This window comes from Ostrea edulis, chromosome 2 (genome assembly GCF_947568905.1).
Source record: "Ostrea edulis chromosome 2, xbOstEdul1.1, whole genome shotgun sequence".
Lineage (NCBI taxonomy): Eukaryota > Metazoa > Mollusca > Bivalvia > Ostreida > Ostreidae > Ostrea > Ostrea edulis.
Genome location: NC_079165.1, coordinates 38,184,617 through 38,208,853, shown reverse-complemented (window position 1 = coordinate 38,208,853; position 24,237 = coordinate 38,184,617). Strand labels below are relative to the sequence as shown.

At 35.3% G+C, this 24,237-nt stretch overlaps 3 protein-coding genes across 10 annotated transcripts in view; 1 reads left to right on the top strand and 2 right to left on the bottom strand.

Annotated features, from left to right (window-relative positions):
- On the top strand, nucleotides 1–5,588 carry LOC125680516 (heat shock 70 kDa protein 12A-like). Of its 2 annotated transcripts, none has more exons than XM_048920182.2 (4): nucleotides 1–608; nucleotides 1,109–1,333; nucleotides 1,933–2,089; nucleotides 3,917–5,588. In XM_048920182.2, exons 1-4 carry the CDS (start codon nucleotides 285–287, stop codon nucleotides 5,002–5,004), a joined length of 1,794 nt encoding a protein of 597 aa, XP_048776139.2. In that variant the 5' UTR covers nucleotides 1–284; the 3' UTR covers nucleotides 5,005–5,588. The 2 variants fall into 2 exon arrangements, with proteins under 2 accessions (XP_048776139.2, XP_056009905.1); XM_056153930.1 differs by lacking the exon at nucleotides 1–608 and adding an exon at nucleotides 839–945 and having other exon boundaries at nucleotides 3,917–5,580.
- Nucleotides 1–24,237, bottom strand: part of LOC125680523 (60 kDa neurofilament protein-like) — a 64,611-nt gene that overhangs the window by 1,668 nt on the left and 38,706 nt on the right. For 2 of the 7 annotated variants that reach the window (XR_008799926.1, XR_007371981.2), the window contains exon 1: nucleotides 713–847. The exons of 4 other annotated variants lie outside the window; for them this stretch is intronic. The gene's annotated coding sequence lies outside the window, so the exon portion shown is untranslated. Of the gene's footprint in view, nucleotides 1–604; nucleotides 848–24,237 lie in introns of those variants that run through there. One more of the 7 variants, XR_007371983.2, reaches the window with a different exon arrangement.
- LOC125680519 (mitochondrial import inner membrane translocase subunit Tim8 A-like) lies at nucleotides 18,008–21,458 on the bottom strand. The gene is made up of 2 exons (XM_048920187.2): nucleotides 21,315–21,458; nucleotides 18,008–18,285 (listed from the first exon to the last, which is right to left on the bottom strand). Exons 1-2 carry the CDS (start codon nucleotides 21,354–21,356, stop codon nucleotides 18,070–18,072), a joined length of 258 nt encoding a protein of 85 aa, XP_048776144.1. The 5' UTR covers nucleotides 21,357–21,458; the 3' UTR covers nucleotides 18,008–18,069.

The following is a 24,237-nucleotide window of genomic DNA, read 5'->3' as shown; positions in this document are numbered from 1 at the left end:
ATTTTAAAATATTAAACAATCTTAACCCATCTGTGATGTAACTGATATAGATAGGCACATTTAATGCGCTTTGTTTATTGAATATGTATGCAACTGTACACTGTAGGTAATTTCACATAACATTTAAATCGCTATCTGGTGACGTGGTGTCATAAAGAGTATAAGGGCTACCTTAATTAACCGACCTTCATAAGAATAATACTTGAGTATAGGAAGAACAATGCCACGGATGAGTGCCTATTTAACACAAATGAAACGAAAGTAGCGGTAGATGTAAAGTTAAAATGTCAACAAAAAGAAAATCTTCATCGTCCCGATTTTTGGTGGCAGCGATAGATTTTGGAACCACATATTCGGGTTATGCCTACTCTTTCAAATCAAACTGGGCAAAAGTGTTAATAAATAAGTGGGAAGGCGGTCAGTTAGCCTCGTACAAAGCACCAACAGCTTTACTTCTCAACCCGGACAAGACTTTCAATTCTTTTGGATATGAAGCGGAGAAAACCTACTCAGACATTGCAATAGACGGAGATGAAGAGGGAAGAACGTGCAAGGACTATTATTACTTTTATCGATTCAAAATGATGTTGAAAACAACTATGACCCAGGTTTGTAACGCTGTGAAGTTCATAACCACGTTTTCGGATTCCGTCTAATTCCATTTAATTTGTTCTGGAGTGTTTAATTATTTCCTTTGAAATTAGTCCTATACCTGCATGCCAGTACATTACACAAGACATAGGCCCTGTATAACAGAAAAGCCGAAACTCCCCCGTCGAGGCATCTTCAAGGTGTAATAAGAGACTAGCAAACTCTTGCGGAAGTTTTTAGATTTTCAAAGTCTCGCATTATCTCGCGGTCCCTCTTGTTTACAAAATAATAGGGTAGGTGTATTTATATCAAGCGAGGTCCGATATTGGGTTTTGACGATCGTTATACCTACCGGTAAGTCTTTCTTCAAATATAGTATGTTGCTCTATAGCAATTTACCGGTATGTTTTCAGAAGACAATCAAATGTCTTCATCGTGAATTTTGCCATGTACCTGAACAAACTGAATTGATCAACAAGTTTCTTTGTAAAATTTACTCAAGTTTCTTATCTAACAGAGAGTTAATCGAAAAACAATGTGCAAAGATGAAAACGAGCGGGAAATGGAAGCTATGTTGATTTTCACTCACTGTATCAAATATCTCAAGGACCACCTTTTGGGTGTGATAGCTAACAGCACACTAGGAGACAAAGTGGGAATAGATGACATTGACTTTGTTTTAACAGTACCAGCGATATGGGACGACACAGCAAAAATGTTCATGAGAGAAGCCGCTGTAAAAGTATGCCATATCTTATTTATATTGCAAAATATTTACTCGACATAACCAAATCTTGTGATTCAAAAATCATTTATTTTACTTTTAAAAACTTTACTCAATATTGTTGACATGCACGAAGAGATTGTATATTCAATTCAGTTTCTTTATTGCAGCAGACATACATCTTACAGCACATTTTGAACAAACATATTACACATTATTTGATAAACTTAGTCAAAAATGGATAATTAGTTCTTACAAAATTCTACTTAACACAAAGATATACTCGTATTTATCAGTATATATACGTGTACATGTTTGGAAAATGACTATACAGATAAAAGAAAATGTCTAAATATCAACCTTTGAGTCATTTGTTAGCGTTAAGGGGATTCATAAATTTTTCCAAACTATACACATTTTAGTAAAAATAGCTCATATCATATTGAAACTTTTCAAAACTTATGTAAACTTGGTAAACATCCAAATTCAATGTGAATTGGCTCTAAGTAACGCTTAAAAAATATCAATTATTATAATATTTAAAACTTTCATAGTTTCCTTTCTGTGAAATACAAATTGAAATTTCATAATGTGTTATATTGATTGTTTATATAAAGGCTGAAATACCCGATCATCAACTACAAATTGCACTGGAACCAGAAGCAGCGTCCATTTATTGCCAACTGATGCATTTTGATCCCGCCAAAAGTGAGAAAGCAATTGAGAACTGGACCAGGGGACAAATCATTAAATATATGGTCGTTGACATTGGAGGCAAGTACAAAAATATAGCATTTCTTAAATACTAACAACTTTGAAATCCATGGATCTCTTCATTCGTTTTAGCGATAGTCGATTACTTCTAATAATAAAATTATAAATTAAAACACCAATATCTTAACATTTTTTGGCAATTCTTTCATAGTTATATCTCTACGGTGCAAAAATCGAATTATTCTAGCAAAAGATAAGTGCTTGAAAGTAATGATATCTGATACCATAGAAATTATTATGATAATATTTAAAATTATTTACAGTGTCCCAGCCATTTTCATGTTAACAGTAATGATCATGCTTGATCTATATTTCAAGGACTATACTTTTGAAACTTGACTCAATTGATTAAGAATATTTTCAGATATTCTAACGTTTAATAAAGCATGTAATCTCACGTCTTGTGCACACGGATGTGCATTTTTAATTACGGATACGCATTTTAAGTCTACTTGGACGTCATATATGGAGGGATATCAGTGTCACAATTCTATTTTAATATTTCTGTTTTTATTTCTTATTTCTAATTCTAACTTCTTGTTTTTGCATTCTTATTTTAATATACTTATTCTTATTTTTTATTCCCATTCTTACTTCTTATTCCCCAATTTTATTTCAATATTTTTATTTTTATTTCTTGATTTCAATTCTAACTTCCTGTTTTCTCAATTTTATTTTATTTTTACACGATGCAAAATTAGAAAGTTATAATTAGCAGGGGCGTAGCTTTGTTTGACTCAAGTAGGCACATGCCTACACATTTTTTTTTTCATTTTTTAAAAATAAATTTTTGTCCATAAATGTTTGCAAAATATAAAATGCTCATATATATTTCTATAGTTTTTAAAATCAGAATTAAATTATTATTCCATCAGACCTTTTCTTTTAATAATGTATTCTACATAATTGTTATATCTATTTTTCTGAACTTATAGTGATTACAATTACTACAATATTTAATGTCTGTTGCAATCATTTTGATTATCAGAGGAGTGCAAATGAATCCTAATATTCAAAACTTTTCTCGGGGGTGACCCCCCCCCCCCCGAACTCACCCCCAGCGGAAGGGGGTGAACCCCTCCCGCACCTACCCCCTCGGCGATTTGCGTCTCGGTGAAACCTTCAGTTTTATCTTTCGGGCCTGAAATAGTAGCTAGGACTATTTTAAAAACGCGATGTAAATTTTAATTCAAAGTAAACTAATTAATGCACATTAAAATTTCCGTGTAAACGCAGTTTATATGTAATGCGCATTAACTTACGTTTAATGTGAATTGATTTTTTTTTTTGTGAACGAGGTATCAAATTCATTGTAAACAAAAAAGATATACATTCAAATAATTTTTTTTAAAAATACATGAGGTGTCATATAAGTATTGTTACAACTACAACGCATTAATTAGGAAATGGTTGATTATTTTACGTCCCGTCGAGAATTTTTCATTCAGATTGAGACGTCAGCTGCTGCAAGTGAAGTACCACAAATTTAGACCTATGCCTAGCGCTCAGGGTCGTAGCAGTGAGGGTTCTTTATCGTGCCAATGCCTGCCGCGACACGGAACCTCCGTTTCCTAAAAACCAGTGATTGTCACTTCCGAGTGCCAAGAGTTTGGCGAAGGATCCATCACTACCTATGTTTTTGCCATAGGTTTGATGCGACCATGACACGAGTTCAAAACCTCCCGATTACGAAGCGAACGCCCTACCAGTGAGCTACCATGGCTATCTTTGCAATTTATTAGTATATTGAAGGTAAAAACACTGGAAATTATACTATGAATTGTGTATTGCATTTGTCAACTCTATGCTTTTCTCTAAATTTCGAAGGTGGAACTGCAGACATTGCGGTGCATCAGCTACAAGACAATGGAACATTAGCAGAGTTGGTACCAGCAAGTGGTGGAGAATGGGGCGGGACACGTGTGGATGACGCCTACAGGGATTTCTTAAAGGATATCTTTGGCGATGGAGTGTTAAAGACTTTCAAGGATGATTTAGAATACAAAATAGACTATATAGAATTCTGGCAAGGGTTTGAAGTCAAGAAAAGAGAGCAAATAACGGCAAAGGCAACAGACAAGGTGCACCTCACAATACCCCTGGCTTTGATTGAAATAGCTAAACAAGAGAAAAAGAAATCGACAGGTGGACCAGATACAATAATGAATGCATTAATAAAAAACTCGAAACACAGAAGTAGAGGTATATTTAGTTCAGGGGGAAAACTCGTGCTTCCTATTGATTTCTACAAGGATTTTTTTAATCCACCAATTGATGAACTCGCGATTCATTTATCTCATATGTTTGAGAAAGAGCTGGAGTCGGATGTAAACATCATTGTGATGGTTGGTGGTTTCTCCGAGTGCGATTTAATGCAAGAGAAACTGGAGCGAAATTTTGGAAATAAGCGGTTGGTGGTTCCGTACGAAGCAGGACTTACTGTTTTGAAAGGAGCTGTTTATTTTGGCCACCACAAAGATATTATTTCGCGCCGAGTCGCTAGATATACTTATGGAATTCAAACATGGCCAAAATTTAACAAATCAATTCATTCACCACAGAAAAAGCAATTGATGAATGGAGAAGAAAGATGTAAAGATGCGTTTTTAAAATTCGTCTCCATAGGAGACCCAATAGAACCCGGGTTTAAGAAATCCTTCTTTTTCCAGACTCTCAGGCAGGGTGAAAAAATACTAGAGTGCAGTGTCTTTACCACAAAACAGAAAGACCCGAAATACGTTGACGATGAAGGGTGTGTCAAAATTGGTACTTTGACAGTACCATTAGCGAATTCCGAACTTTTGGCAAATTCAGAAATCGAGGAATCCATCATTTTTGGAGAGACAGAAATAAGAGTCACTGCATACAACATTAACACTGGGGAAAAACATGAGATCACTTTTGATCTTCTCTGAATATGCCGAACAGCAAAGTTAACCATATATACTGCTCGGGATCGGGATGGCTGGGCAGCACGGAATTTTTCTTAGTCTTATATATCTATCGTTTTTACTAAACTTTTACAACCAAGAGTCAACTTTGACGATCACTAACGATCCATTTCATCCCAGAATACGCAAGTTATCAGATTGTGAAATGTTGTCATCATCTCTGCGTAAACCATTGATAGTCGACAGAAATGGTGGGAGAAAATTCGGAGAGATTTACCAAAACAATGGAACTGAACTGAGTGTTCCAATAACGTCAAGACCTTCTTTGAAGTCATGTCTCTGTATCATACTATTATCGCAATTCACCTTTGAATTAGAACGCTTTGGCCGATATAGTATTGCGTTGTGTGACGACACAATTGAGTCTGTTTGTAATACAATTGAGAAATGCAACAGAAACTCTCATTGGTCCATATGTGTAAGTCCGCCCAAATTTCCTTATACGGGAGTAGTCAGCATTTGAAAACACGACGGCCAGATGCTAGATGGAAAAAAAACTTCAAAAGAAGAAAGAGAAAAAGTTGTATTCTTGTGTTGTTGTCTCATAAATTTGATATTTAAAAAAATCCTAACATATTTTCCTACTATACTTGTGTCCAAACATACCTTCAAATATTTATTAAAGCCCCATACGCCCCAAAAACTCGATCAAAGCTTTTGATGATTTCGTTCGTAGACGTAGCCATGTTCGGTAGCCAGTCAACTCGAATCCCGGTTCATTTCCATACTGGCACAAAAGCGTCTAGATGTGTAGTAATACCCCATAAATATTTTAGCAAAATAGTTTAAATAATATACCACCCCATTCCTCTTAAATGATAATTATTCAAATAGCTAAACTCACGGCAATGCGGCTTTCATTAGTCATGAGGGCCGCGCCGGCCGGTCTCCATCTAATGTCCTTATGTAGCGTTTTCGTTAATCAAGAGCTTATTTTACCTTTACAAAAACTGGTACAAAAAATGTTTTAATTTCTATTAATCATTCGTGTTGATAATAAATGAAGAGCGAATACTTAACATACAGCCGATTTTATGAGTAAGAAAGTTCGAATTGACCGGCTACCTAACATGGCTACGTCAACAAACGAAATCATCTGAAGTTGCGAGTTTTCGGGTCGTGTGTGGCTTTAACGAATATTTGAAGGTTTGTTTGGACACAAGTATATAGTATGAAAATATGTTATGATTTTTTTATATTGAGTTTATGAGGCAGCAACACAAGAATACACCGATTTCAGGCCTCAACCGTCCGCAGCTTTTTGTGACCCGTAAATCGAAGGTTTTTATAAGAGGTGGATCTTTTCAGAGAGCTATGTACAGTTCTCCAGCTACACTGAATCTGCTCGAGAAAGTGGGCGGGCTGTAATCGGCCAATGAAAACTCTTGTTGTATTACATCAAGAATGTCATTCAAATTGTTCAATCGTCTCATTCAATTGTGTCGTCACACAACGCAATACTATATCGGGTAAAGCGTTCTAATTCAAAGGTGAATTGCGATAAGGAGTGGGGACATACAATTGAACCCAGGTCATACTCTTCGCAAACCAAAATACCCTTGCCCCGTGTGCACCAAAGGTGTAATAGCCAGTAGTAAGGCTGCAGAGTGTGAAAAGTATGGACAGAAAACTCGTGTCCGGTGTCTCAGTTCACATACAGCTATTAGAGCGTCAACTTATTCAATAAAATACAATTAATTTTCACATGGGACAAATGTTTATGCAAGCTGCAAGATGAAGCGACAACTTTGAATCACAAGCAAGTACCCTTAGATCATTCACAAAAGCAGATACACATGTACCAACTTCAGGAGCAGAACCAAATCCAAACACAACTAATGATAAATTCAACCAACAACAATTTAACAGTGACAGTTTTCAATGCTTTAATCGGAGAGGCATGCGCTGTGTTCACCTCAATATACGATCACTAATACCAAAGATGTCAGAAGTCAGAATGGCAAAAAAATCAAAGGCAGTGGTCATTGGAATATGTGAGACCTGATTAGACTCTTCTATAAATGACTCCGAAATAGATATAGACGGTTATTCCGTGATCCGAAAAGACAGGAACAGGAACGATGAAGGTGTATGTCTGTACATTTACAACAAATTTGTTTTCTGTGAAAAAAGATCTCGACCCGAATAACTGCGAATCAATTTGGGCGGAAATCCGTTTTCCAAAAACAAAACTTTTTATAGTGGGCGTGGTCTATAGACTTCCTCATGATCAAACATTTTTAGATAATTTTGAAGAGTGTTTGAGTGGACTCCGCTCTGATTTAGACAGTGTTATCCTTGGTGATTTAAACATTGACGTGCATAACAAGACACACTATACGAAGAGTACAGGAACATCTTGAATTTATTCAGTCTTAAACAGTTAATTTCAGATCCAACCAAAATCACAGAGAGAAGTCCAACACTTATTGACCAATGACCATATACTTATAAACAATGATAACAAGTTTGTTCAATCAGGATCCATCACAATGGGTTTGAGTGATCATAATCTAAGTTACCGCACACACAAAAATTTCGAAAGGTCAAATTCATGAGCATCATACTGTAAAAATCAGATCCATGAAAAAGTTTGATTCTGAATTATTTATTGAGGAATTGGATAAAGTTGACTGGTCATGTTGTATAATGTCTGAATATGTAGAAAATAATTGGATTAGCTTTAAAGATATTTTTTTAATGTAATTAATAAATTTGCTCCCATCAAAGAAGTGAGGTTAAAGCAAAGAACCGAACCATGGATGAATCATGAAATATTAGAACAAATCACAGAAACGGATAAACTTTTACATTTTTAGAAAAAGTAGAAAACAAGATCACAAAAAAATTTCTAGAGCAAGAAATTTATTACAGCGTAAAATATTGAAAGCAAAGTCAGAACACATATAATTGAAAATTGAAGAAAACAAAATGATTCAAAAAAGCTTTTGCAATAATTGAAGAATCTTGGATATAGAAGTCAAAAGAAGGAGGACAAAAAGAGTGTTATAAATATTGCTGATAACATCTGCCATAATGAATTTGAAATAGCCAATCATTTTTACACTTTTTAGCTCACCTGAGCTGAAAGCTCAAGTGAGCTTTTCTGATCACCCGTATTCCGGCGTCCGTCCGTCTGTCCGTCTGTAAACTTTTCACATTTTCAACTTCTTCTCAACAACCACTGGGCCAATTTCGACCAAAGTTGGCACAAAATATCCTTAGGTAAAAGGAATTCTAAATTGTTAAAATAAAGGGCCAGGCCACCTTCCAAGGGGAGATAATCAAGAAAAGGTAAAAATAGGGTAGGGTCATTAAAAAATCTTCTTCTCAAGAACCACTGGGCCAGAAAAGATGAAATTTATAGATAAGCTTTATTAGGTAGTGCAGATTCTAATTGTTAAAATTATGGCCCCCGGGAGTCGGATGGGGCCACAATAGGGGATCAAAGTTTTACATACAAATATATAGGGAAAATCTTTAAAAATCTTCTTCTCAAGAACCACTGAGCCAGAAAAGCTGAGATTTATATGAAAGCTTCCTTATATAATGCAGATTCTAAATTGTTAAAATCGTGGCCCCCGGGGGTCGGATGGGGCCACAATAGGGGATCAAAGTTTTACATACAAATATATAGGGAAAATCTTTAAATATCTTCTTCTCAAGAACCACTGAGCCAGAAAAGCTGAGATTTATATGAAAGCTTCCTTATATAATGCAGATTCTAAATTATTAAAATCGTGGCCCCCGGGGGTCGGATGGGGCCACAATAGGGGATCAAAGTTTTACATACAAATATATAGGGAAAATCTTCTTCTCAAGAACCACTGAGCCAGAAAAGCTGAGATTTATATGAAAGCTTCCTTATATAATGCAGATTCTAAATTGTTAAAATCATGGCCCCCGGGGGTCGAATGGGGCCACAATAGGGGATCAAAGTTTTACATACAAATATATAGGGGAAATCTTTAAAAATCTTCTTCTCAAGAACCACTGAGCCAGAAAAGATGAAATTTATATGAAAGCTTCCTTATATAATGCAGATTCTAAATTGTTAAAATCATGGCCCCCTGGGGTAGGATGGGGCCACAATAGGGGATCAAAGTTTTACATACAAATATATAGGAAAAATCTTCTTCTCAAGAACCACTGAGCCAGAAAAGCTGAGATTTATATGAAAGCTTCCTGATATAGTACAGATTCTAAATTGTTAAAATCATGGCCCCCGGGGGTCGGATGGGGCCACAATAGGGGGTCAAAGTTTTACATATAAATATATAGGAAAAATCTTTAAAAATCTTCTTCCCAAGAACCACTGAGCCAGAAAAGCTGAGATTTATATGAAAGCTTCCTGATATAGTACAGATTCTAAATTGTTAAAATCATGGTCCCCGGGGATCGGATGGGGCCACAATAGGGGGTCAAAGTTTTTGTGTGTGTTTTTGTTGTTGTTTGTTTTTTTTTCGTTTTTTTTTTTTTTTTTTGATATAGTGCAGATTCAAGTTTGTTAAAATCATGGACCCCGGGGATTGGATGGGGCCTCAAGGGGGGGGATCAAAGTTTTACATACAAATTTATAGAAAAAAATCTTTTAAAATCTTCTTCTCAAGAACCACTGGGCCAGAAAAGCTGAGATTTATATGAAAGCTTCCTGATATAGTGCAGATTATAAATTGTTAAGATCATGGTCCCCGGGGATCGGATGGGGCCACAATAGGGGGTCAAAGTTTTACATACAAATATATAGGAAAAATCTTTAAAAATCTTCTTCCCAGAACCACTAAGCCAGAAAAGCTGAGATTTATATGAAAGCTTTCTGATATAGTGCAGATTCAGGTTTGTTAAAATCATGGTCCCCGGGGATCGGATGGGGCCACAATAGGGGGTCAAAGTTTTACATACAAATATATAGGAAAAATCTTTAAAAATCTTCTTCCCAGAACCACTAAGCCAGAAAAGCTGAGATTTATATGAAAGCTTTCTGATATAGTGCAGATTCAGGTTTGTTAAAATCATGGTCCCCGGGGATCGGATGGGGCCACAATAGGGGGTCAAAGTTTTACATACAAATATATAGGAAAAATCTTTAAAAATCTTCTTCCCAGAACCACTAAGCCAGAAAAGCTGAGATTTATATGAAAGCTTTCTGATATAGTGCAGATTCAGGTTTGTTAAAATCATGGTCCCCGGGGATCGGATGGGGCCACAATAGGGGGTCAAGGTTTTACATACAAATATATAGGAAAAATCTTTAAAAATCTTCTTCCCAGAACCACTAAGCCAGAAAAGCTGAGATTTATATGAAAGCTTTCTGATATAGTGCAGATTCAGGTTTGTTAAAATCATGGTCCCCGGGGATCGGATGGGGCCACAATAGGGGGTCAAAGTTTTACATACAAATATATAGGAAAAATCTTTAAAAATCTTCTTCCCAGAACCACTAAGCCAGAAAAGCTGAGATTTATATGAAAGCTTTCTGATATAGTGCAGATTCAGGTTTGTTAAAATCATGGCCCCCTGGGGTAGGATGGGGCCACAATAGGGGATCAAAGTTTTACATACAAATATATAGGGAAAATCTTTAAAAATCTTCTCAAGAACCATTGGGCCAAAGAAGTTCACATTTACATGAAAGCTTTCTGACATAGTGTAGATTCAAGTTTGCAAAAACCATGGCCTCCAGGGGTAGGTTTGGGGCCATAATAGGGACTACGGTTTTACATGCAAATAGATATGGAAAATCTTCTGATATGGACCAAGGTGACTCAGGTGAGCGATGTGGCCCATGGGCCTCTTGTTTCACAACTGTTGCTTCTAAGCTTGTAGAAGCCTTGCCTACTTCTAAAGGTACATACAATGTGCTGTCAGAATATTTTAGAAGTTGTTATGCAGAAAGAAATTTAACCGTCTTGTTTTAAATGTGGTATCTGAAACTGGTCTGAATGATATATCTTCTAACTTTTTGAAATTAGGGGCAAGTGTTGTGAAAATACCAATAACATCAATCATTAAACAATTGATATGTGTATTTATTTATTTATATTCTGATGATGTTTTATACAAAAATTATTGTTCTGCCTGAATAAAACTACTACTACTACCTTCATTTGAAAGAAACTTTCAGCAATTATATCAATTTTTTGAAATTCCATGTTTAGATTTTATCACTGGGTCCAGAAATTGAAGTTACATATGTACCTAAAACAAGTTAGTGATCGGCGATGGATAAGAAATACTTATTTCATAACATATAATAAAAGGGACTGGTTCACGTTTTAAAAAAAAATGACACAATCGTGGTGAAGCGAGAAAGCATGAAAACATTTAAACAAGTTGTGAACAGCACATACAGCAGGCTATTGATACAAATTGGAGAGATTCAATAGTTACAAGTTCCATTATATTGTGTTGTACAGTATATATGCGTGTAGCTGTATAATAATCAGCACAAAAAATGAAGAGTTTCTTTACTTTTACCAACGAGGCAAGTCGGAGAAATTTTGTGAACTCAGAACTAAACTTAGAAATATACTTGAAACCAACGGAATACCACCTTCAATGACGAACCTACATATTGCATTCTAACCCATTTAATTCGACATGATTTCAACATTTCTGTTTACAAATTAAGAGTCTCAGTGTCCTTCAGACTGGACACAATCAGAGACTGACTTCGAGAACTCTTATACGTCACAGCCTACCAGGTATTGTATTGAGGCAATCGACGTCGCCGCGGGTCTGGCAACCACAGAAATTTCTGTGTAGCCTACACTTTTTATATATATGCACCTTTGATTTCATATGCGATATATTGATTTACTACCCCCCCCCCCCCTTGCTTGAAGTTTTGAGTATTGACACCAAATACGAAATGACTTCAACCCCCACCCTCACCCTCGATTAATATAATAAAAAGAATTAAAAAGTCGAGAGAGAAAAATCCTCGTTAATAATCGTCAAGAATTTTGAAATACGGCAGCTTTATTTAAAATGATGCTGCATGCCAACGTAGTGAAAAAAGAATTGCAACTATATAATGTATGACAGCCTCTTCACTTTAAAAAAAAAAAAAGCAACAAAAAAAACTAAGACTTTTAAGTTTTCATTGTTCCTATCGGTAACCCAAGACAATAGCCGTGAACCTATGCATTTTAACTTGCATAGTTAGGTCAAGTTTGTATTTGCATGCACTGAAAATAGGTTATTTGGATTCAGGTTCAGGCTTTTCATTTTTAAAAGTATCTCATAGAAGTGTATAGTATATTTTGTTTACATACCAGATATACTGAACAAAAGAGATGTCATTACTATATTGTGGTATTCTATACTAAAATTTCAACAACATACCCTTTGACATTTTTGTGTGAATAAAAAAAAACCTTGGAAATTACATGTAGCTTTAATTTCCTAAAATTTTGGAAATTTCATCCAAAATTTTGCAAAACTTTCTTGATATCAGAATTTAATATCTTGATGCTATCATTGACCTTTTAGAATAATGAATTTGTAGAAAAGCTGAAGATACATGTAATGTGCATATAAAAATAAAAAATTAATGGGAAAATGCCCATTTGTGATTCTTGATTTCCCTTTTTTGGAATATCAGTATTGTAGTTTGGAAAAATACCCTTTTGTAACCTTCCAGGCCAACAGATTGATGAAGAAAGTTCACTTTTTAAGATAATACTGTAATCATACAGGCATAGGAAATATTCTGAGTTGAAAAACTTTATTATGAATCCTGAGTATTTTTAAAACCTTGTCACTTCATTTATACTCATATGCAATCTAATTAAAATTAGATGTTGGATCCGCTCGCATACTCGCTTTGTGTAGCGAGTATGCAAGCGGATCCAACATCTAATTTCAATTAGATTGACTCGTATGTAGAATATTGCTTTTCTATATAATGTTATAGCAGTGCTAAAGTCTTGTTGGCAATATCCAACCTTATTACATACTTTGATACCCCCCCCCCCCCCTGTAGATTCTTTTGAGTACCCAGGCTTTTAATGATCCATGAATGTCTGCACTGTAAAAGCTCAGGGACTACTTTTTAACTCATCTGCTTACATAACTTGATAATTGTGACCTCACATCAGTTAACAAATAATAAATTGATGTAAAGACTTCGTCTGCTACTGATTATGTAAATGAATTTTAACCCTAACTTCTAGATGTTATAGTGCATGTGATTTAGAAAATATGTAATAAAATAGTTCTACATGTACACTGAATATTGGTACAGTATATATACCCACCCTTTGTTGTTGCACAGAAACGGCCTGCAAGCTCAATCTGCTTTACTATACAATAATCTTTAGTGGGCACATTTTCCTATATTCAGTCAGTAACCTATAATTAATTAGAATATTAACACTTGACATACTGCCCAAGGCACCATTCATTATGAAATAGTAGTAAATATACTCTACACATTTCTGTTCAAAACAAGTGCAGCAAAACAATTTATATATGTACTTTTATAGTATCCTACTTGAGCATATTTTTTGACTGACATTTTAACATGCATGTGTTTCAAACTATGTTTGTTTAGCTTGAATATTTGTACATTGCTTGGTATGAATTAGTGGTAGGACTGTTGCTGTGTGGGGAAAAAATTGGTCTGTCCCAATGGTTGTTTTCCGTAGAGAGATACAGTTCTGCAGCTAGAGATTCATAGTTTGATCTTTATAAACAACAACTATTTATTCAGCATGTTCTTTCAAGATGGAATGGAATTGAAACAAAACACAAAAGACTTAATTTGCAATACGTGTGTGATGTTCAAGAACTGCAGAAATACTTGTAATTAAGTACATTGTGACAGGCAATATGTACATAATTGTAGCTTGTTAGCTCTGCAGCAGCATCTTGATTATATATGCAAGATGTGACTGGATGTTTATGGGGATGAAGTAGTATTGTACATTTGACCGATATGTACAAGTTTGCAATTGTAAAATGCCAATTTAAAACCCCATACTGTACCAATAATGGGATATGGTTAATTGATCATGCACTATACTTTAAATCCATGTTTCCCCCCCATTGTCATACCTAACAGATAGCCATAGAATTTTCTTGTAAATATGATTTTACATTACATGTATCATTCAATATTGTGTTTACACTACATCTTATTTATGTATTTATATCTGATCAATGCTTGTTCTCCGGTGACTTGCATTGAAAATTAATTTATCGATGACTGTACTGGGTTTTTCTTCTGTTTGTTAACACTGGTATTTATATGGAGCGCCAAATTAACATAAACTCAAATAATTGAAGATATCTTCAATTATTTGAAGATATCATCAGTTCATTTGATGCGCGCAACAATTTAATTAAAGATCTCTTCAAATAATTAATGATATCTTCAATTCTGAATTATTGCGCGCATTAAATGAATTGATGATAGTATAAATTCTTCTGTTGAATTGATGCGCACTTTAATTGAATTAATGATCTCTTCAAATGAATTAATGATATCAACAATTGAATTGATGCGCGCTACAATTCAATTGAAGAGAGCAATAATTGATATAATGCGCACATTAAATCAATTGATGAGAGCAATAATTAAATTGATGCGCGCATTAATTCATTTCATGAGAGCAATAATGGATTTAATGCGCGCATTAATTCAATTATTGCTCTCTTCAATTGAATTAATGATAACTTTAATTCATTTGAAGACAGCAATAATTCTTTTAGAGAGAGCAACTATATAATTAAAGATATCTTCAATTCAACAAATCCACAATTGAATTGATGATCTCTTTAATTGAATTGTTGCTCTCTTTAAAAGAATTGATGCGCGCATTAATCCCTTATACAAAAGCATTGTAAATAATTAAAGATATCTTCAATTGAATTAAAGAGATCATCAAATTATTTATACCGAGCTCCAAATCAATTAATGCGAGCAATATTTCTACGAAATTGATGCTCTCATCAATTGAATTGAAGAGAGCAATAATTGAATTAATGCGAGCATCAAATCTATTATTGCTCTCATTAATTCAATTAAATCAATTATTGCTCTCATTAATTCAATTGATGCTCTCATCAATTGAATTAATGAGAGCAATAATTGATTTAATGCGCGCATTAATTCAATTAAAGAGAGCAATAATTGAATTGATGATATCTTCAAATAATTGAAGATATCTTCAATTATTTGAGTTTATGTTAATTTGGCGCTCCATATATTTAGCTTCTACATACTGTTTTAAGTTTCACTCATTATTATATGCAGTATATTACACTATAATTCCAATGTTATTTATTACAATTGTTTTGATTGGACAAAAATAAAGCTGAACAAGAGTTTATACATCAATAAACCCGAAAATGCGATGTATTCATACACACCTGAAAACAAATAACATAGTGCGGGGAAACTATTCAAATTTTTGCAATTGTTAATAAAGTGAATGAATTGGAATTATAAGAATCAAACATTCTTTTTGAAGAATTTATCGATGTGTAAACTCCGGACATTTTACTCACAAACTTAACATAAAAGTGCTTCGCACTTTTATTCAGTTTGTGAGTAAAATGTCCGGAGTTTACACATCGATAAATTCTTCAAAAAGAATGTTTAATCGTATAATATACCTGCTACTATAATGTACATTTAAATGTGAAACGAAGTTGTGATTAAACTCTACAAACCAAAATTTTATCTGTTGCGAGTTTTCAGCATCATTGCTGACACAAGCGAAGTTTGGAGATTGTCCATCAACAATTTTTTGTCTTGGATTTTCTCTGATACAAATGATTTTTTCCAAGAATTTGCATCTGAGGATTTTTAAGGATTCTTTCAAATTTGAGAAAGTGAAGACTATTTCAGTTTTGCATAATTTTCATATTACACTTTGTTTACAACATGGCGAGATAAAATGTTCATACTCGAGACAGAGGTTGTTCAGGACGTTTTGTCCAAACCCAGAGTCATTTGGAGGATGTCGTGGAACATGTACTTTAAGCAGAAAAACTACACACAAGACACGAAAGGTTGCTTATGAATATATCAAGGTTAATTTTAGAATAAAGTGTTTGTCTGATTCCTGTTCAGATTATATCTTTACAATAAACAATGTAAGCTCATATTTGACATAAAAAGTAGTTTCTAACATAGAAATATCCTGACCCAAGTACTAGTACATTTGGACAGTCACAGAGAAAAGGTACATGCATCAAACTTGTCAAGGCCATATCTTTAAGAGCAGAAAAACTCCAGATTTTCACACTCAATGCAGAATAAATCTACTTTAAACACTTGTGGTCTCATGATCTTTATCCCAAAGTTATCTGTATAATTCCAAGGTCATATGGAGGAAAAATTGTTATTCTTAGAAGTCATATTCAAATATTTTACGTTCAATCTTTTAATACTACATGTAATATTGTTCAGTGTGACCTTACATTTGGCATGAACCTACTTGAGGTCAAGGTCATAGGAATTCAGTCTGACAATGTAGTGTTTGGAAGTACATGCGAAATTGAATATGGTACTTACATCTAATAAACAGTACAATGTATTTTTAATGTATCCTTAAAGAGGATGGAATGAATTAGGACAGTTCCTGTACTAGTATAATGTTTATATTGAAGATCAATTTTGTTGCAGTGACAGACACATACACTATTTTGCTTAGGTCTTTAACAATTCAACAATATATAACACAAACTGGATAAGTTAGTGTAACTGTGTTCACATAATAATACAGGAACTTATCTAGGTTTTTACTACCAGTAAACAGTACCTTTCCCCCTTTGACAACAAATGAATATTTCCCCTTCCCAAGGTAAAAATTTCCCTTCAGTTGCACATGTTATAGAAACTACATGAAAATTGAATGAGATTTCTAACATATCTCGGTAAACCATTTTATATATATTTATTCAAGTCATTCTCTATAATGGTAAAACTCGTACAATATACATGATTGTATATAAAAATCAGTAATCAATCAATTTTAATGCCAACCCCCCCCCCCCCTGAAAAGCTCATGACTGCATTTTTAAAAAAAAAAAAAAAAAAAGCTGGATAGAACTCTAATAATGAAACATGTGTAACAAGAGGCCCATGGGCCACATCGCTCACCTGAGTCACCTTGGCTCATATTTAAAGATTTTCCCTATATATTCGCATGTAAAACTTTGATACCTATTGTGACCCCAACCTATTCCCAGGGGCCATGATTTCTTCAAAATTAAATCTGGACTATATCAGAAAGCTTTCATGTGAATGTAAAATTTTCTGGCCCAGTGATTTTTCAGAAGATTTTTAATGATTTTCACTATATATTTCTATGTAAAACATTGATCGTAATTGTGCCCCCCCCCCCCCCCCCCCCCCCCATCATCCAACCCCCGGGGGCCATGATTTGAGCAAACTTGAATCTGCACTGTGTCTGGAAGCTTTCATGTAAATCTCAGCTCTTCTGGCCCAGTGGTTCTTTAGAAGATTTTTAAATGACCCCACTCTATTTTTGCATTTTTGTGATTATCTCCCCTTTGAAAGGAACATGCCCCTTCATTTGAACAAACTTGAAAGCCCTTCACCAAAGGATGCTTTTGGCCAAGTTTGGTTGAAACTGGCCCAGTAGTAGTGGAGAAGAGGTTGAAAATGTCAAAAAGTTTACAGACGGACAGACAGACAACGGACTACAGGCGATCAGAAAAGCTCATTTGAGCTTTCAGCTCAGGTGAGCTAATAAATGGGGTGTGTGTCTCCCAGCTCCAATTCCTGTGTAGTTGCTTTCATATCATTAGATTTCATATCGTGTAAATGGTTGACAAAACTAAGATCAAATTTAAACTATTTCCAAACTGGATACACATGTAGGTCATCCTTTACATTAACCTCAGTAGAACTTGTATACAAGAATATACATCTTGAGCAGTCATTCCCTTTAGACACTCATAAATATGATCTCATTACATACAAGTGCACTTAAGATTCATGAATATTTTATTATATGAATATGTGAACAGCAGTTCATTAAGACAACAGAATCAGACAAAGCCGGAGGAAGAACTTGATGACTGAGCAGACCGCTGTATACGATTGGCAACAAAGTTTGTGGTATCAATGAATCGTTCTACACAGTTTACAATACAATGCTCTGCAGAGGATCCTAGTTTGCTACCTGGTGAAGTGACACAAAAATCGAAACATTCTTCAGTCAGTTGTTTAACTGTGTCCTGAAACTTCTGTTTCTGTTGTTCACCCTGTGAATAAAAATCAGCAAAATGTAATATTACATATTTTGTTATTTTCAGGGTGGCAAGTGAATTTTGGTCCAAAAAATATAGGACATACCTCAGAAATATAGCACCTTTTTCTCAGAAATATAGGAATATATACGACAAGAAAAACAAAGAACTTCTGGACTTTTAAGCCTTCTCCTCCACTCATTACACTCCCCTTTTATTCACAAGTTAACAGGAATTACAACTTTCATTGTTTCAAAATATAGGAATTTCACAGGATTATAGGAATTTTTGTGGAAATATAGGAATTTATAGGAATAACCCCCAAATATAGGAATTTATAGGAAACTTGATGCCCTGTATTTTTTCTTATAGACTTTATAGAGAGTACTTGGGCTTTTACTGAGCCATAAATGCCAGCACTTTTAAATGCCCAGGGACTATACTTTTAACTCAATACCTCCATTTGGAGATGACATTTACTGTGTAACGGAAGAAAATGCAACAGACCAGACTGGGATTCAAACCTGGGCCCCTCAATCTCTAGTCAAGTGCTCTACCAATGAGCCATCAGCGATCAAACCTGTCTGACCGCCACATTCCTCCCTCCTAAAATTCTTCACACCTTAAAGAAATCAACCTCTTTATCCCCAGGCAGGTATTTGCATTTCCACCTGTCAGTTCAAGGGGCTGATCTATGGCACCATATGTAACAGGAAGGGAGAAAATGCAACAGACCAGGATTCAAACTTGGGGCCTCTAGAATCCCTAGTTAGGTGCTCTACCAACAGAGCTATCAGACCACCAGCAAATTGTTAGATGGACAAATCATGTACCCTCCATTATATTTCAAATAAAGGAGCAAAACTCCTGCAAGAGGTGATATGTACAAAAATTTCACCATGATATAGGGTGTTTATATATACATATAGGGTGCCCCATAGAGAAGATAAACAGCTTGATGTGACAGAAAAATGGAAACAGAAACAGATGAACACGCAATCGCAATACCATGAAAAAGTGGCGAGACATAAAACAGACAGACGCGCTCTCCCTCTCACGCAAAAAACGGGTATATAAAAATTCAAACTCTGAAGAAGACAAAACCAGCTATTTCATTTTGTGATTCTGATGAGTGATTGCCTTCAACTTGTTGAAGATTATATTACTCAAGAATGGGGTAGCGATAAACCAAATGATTAATAGTTAAAACTATTTACAATTGAATTCAAGACATAAACTAGTATTGATGAGGTAAATCTGAACAGATGCTTTGAACAATCAACTCAACCAAGTTGCTCATTACTGTGTCCATGAGAGACATAATGAAAGTTTTTAATAGTGCATGGAAAGAATGAATTTTGCCTAATTTGAGTTCTACTTGATGGAATTTGGAATGAGTGTACAATACATATACTAGCATGTTGCGTGAGAGCAAGTCTGTCTGTTTTATGTCTCGCCACTTTTTCATGGACAATTTTATACAACATGGTAAGTTGTGTGTCTGTCTGCTAGTTTTCTCCTTTGTAGGTTGTGTATAATGTCATTGATGCTAAACAGGTTGGGAACACTTCCCCCATAGCAAGATATTCTTGCTAAATCAGGTTTATCCCTCTTTAGCAAGACAGCAAATATTACCATAAACAGGCGTTTTGGTGTCTTTATTGAAAATAATATTAAAAATAATGGCAAATTCCATGCAATGCTGAATAAGTGCGACACACACTCAACACAAAGTGAATTGCTGGGTTCGAAATTACCTCATATCCGTAAGTCTGAGACTAGTAAAAAACGTGTCGGACTACTAAACTCTCTAGTCCGTATGGACTAGTGAAAATCTGGAAATCAATCTTGAATTGGTTAAGATTTTAGCAAGATTTGTCTGAGTCTCTTAGATGTTTGAACTTATGGTAAATTACCTGTATGGTTAAGTGTTTGCATGACTATGACATCCTTAGTACGCATCACGAGAACTGGTTCGAGGTGCAAGAACTGCAAGTAAAGTCATCCAAGAACAAGCACGTTTGTGCGCACATGTTCTCGGCATTCGCGACTCTAACACAGGAGATCGTAACACTATAGCTCATGGCTTGGTCAATCGAGTGAATTTTATTGACTTTATTGATAAAATTTCGACTCCTGTGACTCTAAAGAACTGAGCACGAAAACAACAGTCCTCGAACGTCGATATCGAATACACTTATGGACGTTTATAAAAGGATTAACTCGGAGGTTACTGTGTGCTTCTGAAGATCTTGAATGCAAAATAAAGTATGGTGGTCTTTTTCTTATGTAGGTGTCAGAAACTGAATTGCTTGCAGTTGTGATGTGTTTGGTTTCATTAAATATTATTGAATAAAATGAAGATCATTTAATATGATATACTGGACAGACTAGTGAAATGCTTTGCGGACTAGTGAACATCAGTAGTGACTAGTCCGTACGGACTAGTGCTTGAAAAAGTTAATTTACAACCCTGGAATTGTCTCTATAAAATTGACAATACAGTTAAGAAATTGCATATCAAAGTTGCTGCATACGAGGGAAGGAGTCTGAAATCCAATACACATCATAAGTGTTTTTGTTTTGATTCATATATTTGCAGAAGTATCAGACGTTTTAGCATTTATATTTTTCTTCTTTTCATGTACTCCACGAGTGTTTTTTTCTCGGTTGTACGGGATATATTTACTCTCACTAGAGAAGAATAATCGTGTTTTCGCAAGAATATCTCACTGTAAAGGAAGTTTCCCAACCTGGTAAAATACAGGTCCAGTCCAAAGACTTGTTTCTAGTAGGTCTAGAGGTGTTGCTGTGTTTGCTCAGTGATATAGTCTGAGGTTACCAATATCACAGGAGTCGACAGTTCTATCTGTAAAGGTCTACCATGTAAACAACAACCACTGAGCTTCGCTACGCTCGCAATTTGCGTAGCTCAGTGGTTGTTTACATTGTCAGATTGTAGCCGACTTCTCGCCCTAAACATGGACAATACTGTTTGGGTGGTTTATTTTCGAAGGAAAAAGTATTACATATATGTGAATTACCTGTATAAATTTTTTCATTACAGGATCTTGTATCAAATCCATTGTTCTGGCGTCTTACTAGGAGGTCTAAACGTTGAAACTGAGAAAACGCGGGTAGCCGTGTGACACTGTGATACATGCAAATTAACGGCAAGCGGTAAATGTAGTACGACCGAAAGTCCCGGATAACAATTTTTACATGATTTCTCTCTAAATAGTCGATAAGATGACATCAAACTTATTGTGATAACTGTTTATGACCTCTTAAATAAGAATCGAATAACTTTTTTCTGGGAATATCATAGAGAAGGTACTGAACCAGAGTTTACAGATACCAAAACGCTGTAAATCTAGTACGTTTTATAAATGCCGAAACCTGAACACGGTCGCTGATCATGCGGTATACCGAACGTCCACGCTTTAGCATTAAACATGGACAATATTGAACCAGACTGAGTTCTAGATATCTAAGGTAACTTAAACAAGAGGTACTGTGAGCAATGCTCACTAAGAATACCCCCCGCTTACCCCAATCTCCCAAAGGGTGTAGGTAATAGGTAAAACTTCAGTATTATGATCCAAAAGGTATCTAGGAACACAGCATCTCCATGCGATGAAAAAAGCCATTAAAGAATTCAAATGGAAACCATATTGCTACTTCGATGTCCAGTGCGCATGACCTTTGACCTTTTGACCCCAAAATTGATAGGGAACATCTTCATCCCATGGGTAGTCCATATGTATGATATGGTGACTGTAGGTGGAAAGGATAACGCTTTAGAGCCTGGAAACCATATTGCTACTTCGATGTCCAGTGCGCTTTAACTTTGACCTTTTGACCCCCAAATCGATAGGGAACATCTTCATCCCATGGGTAGTCCATATGTATGATATGGTGACTGTAGGTGGAAAGGATAACGCTTTAGAGCCCGGAAACCATATTACTACTTCGATGTCCAGTGCGCATGACCTTTGACCTTTTGACCCCAAAATCGATAGGGAACATCTTCATCCCATGGGTAGTCCATATATATGATACGGTGACGGTAGGTGGAAAGGATAATGCTTTAGAGTCCGGAAACCATTGCGTCTACAGACGGACGGACGGACGGACGGACGGACGGACGGACGGACAGACAGACGGACAACCCGATTCCAGTATACCCCCCCCCCCCACAACTTGTTGCGGGGGGTATAATAAATCGCACTTGCATATATGGTGCATTTATATGCGCATTGTATTGTGTCACCCTACATATTACTTGTATAACTAGGCCTATACATGTGTAGTACACACACTCTTTTGCAATATTTCAATCCACTTTAATATAGGCCTATACACTATAAATAGTGTGCTTCTTTTTAAACTTCGGTTGTTGAAGCATATTTGTTATTGAATTAATTGAATAATTTCACAATTTAATTATTATTTTGATGCAGTGTAGGCTACTAATGCATACGAAGTGTAATTTAAAGTAGTCATATGTTGATTGATTGATTGATTGAATAGTGTTAACGTCCCTCTCGAGAATATTTCACTCATATGGAGACGTCACTATTGCCGGTGAAGGGCTGCAAAATTTAGGCCTATGCTCGGCGCTTATGTCCTTTGAGCAGGGAGGGGATCTTTATCATGCCACACCTGCTGCGACACGGGACCTCGGTTTTTGCGGTCTCATCCGAAAGACCGCCCCATTTAGTCGCCTTCTACGACAAGCAAGGGGTACTGAGGACCTATTCTAACCCGGATCCCCACGGGTAGTCATATGTTATTTATATGTACAAATGTAATCCGAAGAGAAACGACCAATTTTAACATCATTTCATCATCAAGACGATTAAAGACTGTATTATCATAATTCCTTTTTCTTTCTTAATCAAAAAGACAAAATATTGCAAAGCATGCTTTTGGGGTTACATTAATTACTTTAGGGAGTATAGTTTCTTTACTTTCGGAGTTTAGATTTTTATTCAAAATGACATGAATGGGGAACCTTCATATGGCCAGAGCTGGGCAACGGAATCAATGCATGCTAATTTCATAATCATCACTAATACTTATCATTTCCATTAGTGGAACTCTTCAAATTAAAGGCGCGTATAGTCGTGCTACCGGGACAACATAATGCAAGTTTTACACATTACTTAGGCATACGTAATATAAATTATGGTATCGAATACATATTATAACCGACTGCAAACCACAACACTGATTAAAATTCTAAAGTCAAATTTAGGAATTGATTATTCTTACAAGAAAACAGACGAACTTATTAAACTATGTGAGGGAGAGAAACTACTAAATTTGCCAAATCTGACCGATATAAAGCATCAATCGCAAGAACTGTGAAGGGAAAAACCTATATGCACATCCAACACAAGAACTTTTCTTGTAATTAATGTGATTAATATGTTTTTAAAGTTATTATGTCAGACTATGAAGACATTCTATTTGATCTGGCATGAACTTTGTAATCGTACACGTATGAGAGCATTAATTGAATTGATGCGCGCACTATTTCATTTGATGAGAGCAATAATTGATTTAATGCGCGCATTAATTCTATTATTGCTCTCTTCAATTGACTTAATGATATCTTTAATTCCTTTGAAGAGAGCAATAATTCTTTTAGAGAGAGCAACTATATAATTAAAGATATCTTCAATTCAACATATACACAATTGAATTAATGATATCTTTAATTGAATTGTTGATCTCTTTAAAAGAATTGATGTGCGCATTAATTAATTCCTTATACAAAAGCATTGTAAATGATTTAAAGATATCTTCAATTGAATTAAAGAGATCATCAAATTATTTAATACCGAGCTCTAAATTAATTTATGCGAGGAATATTTCTACTAAATTGATTATTGCGCGCATTAATTCCATTGATGAGAGCAATAATTGATTTGAAGCGCGCATTAATTCATTTGAAGAGAG

What these genes read in the sequence shown, in the direction of transcription:
- LOC125680516 (XM_048920182.2), top strand. Translation starts at nt 285, where the DNA reads ATGTCAACAAAAAGAAAATCTTCATCGTCCCGATTTTTGGTGGCAGCG. An exon ending in TGAAAACAACTATGACCCAG is followed by an intron (nt 609 to 1,108) that starts GTTTGTAACGCT and finishes CTTATCTAACAG; the next exon opens with AGAGTTAATCGAAAAACAAT. An exon ending in TGAGAGAAGCCGCTGTAAAA is followed by an intron (nt 1,334 to 1,932) that starts GTATGCCATATC and finishes GTTTATATAAAG; the next exon opens with GCTGAAATACCCGATCATCA.
- LOC125680519 (XM_048920187.2), bottom strand. Translation starts at nt 21,356, where the DNA reads ATGGATTTGATACAAGATCCTGTAATGAAAAAATTTATACAG. An exon ending in TAATGAAAAAATTTATACAG is followed by an intron (nt 18,286 to 21,314) that starts GTAATTCACATA and finishes TTTTATTCACAG; the next exon opens with GGTGAACAACAGAAACAGAA.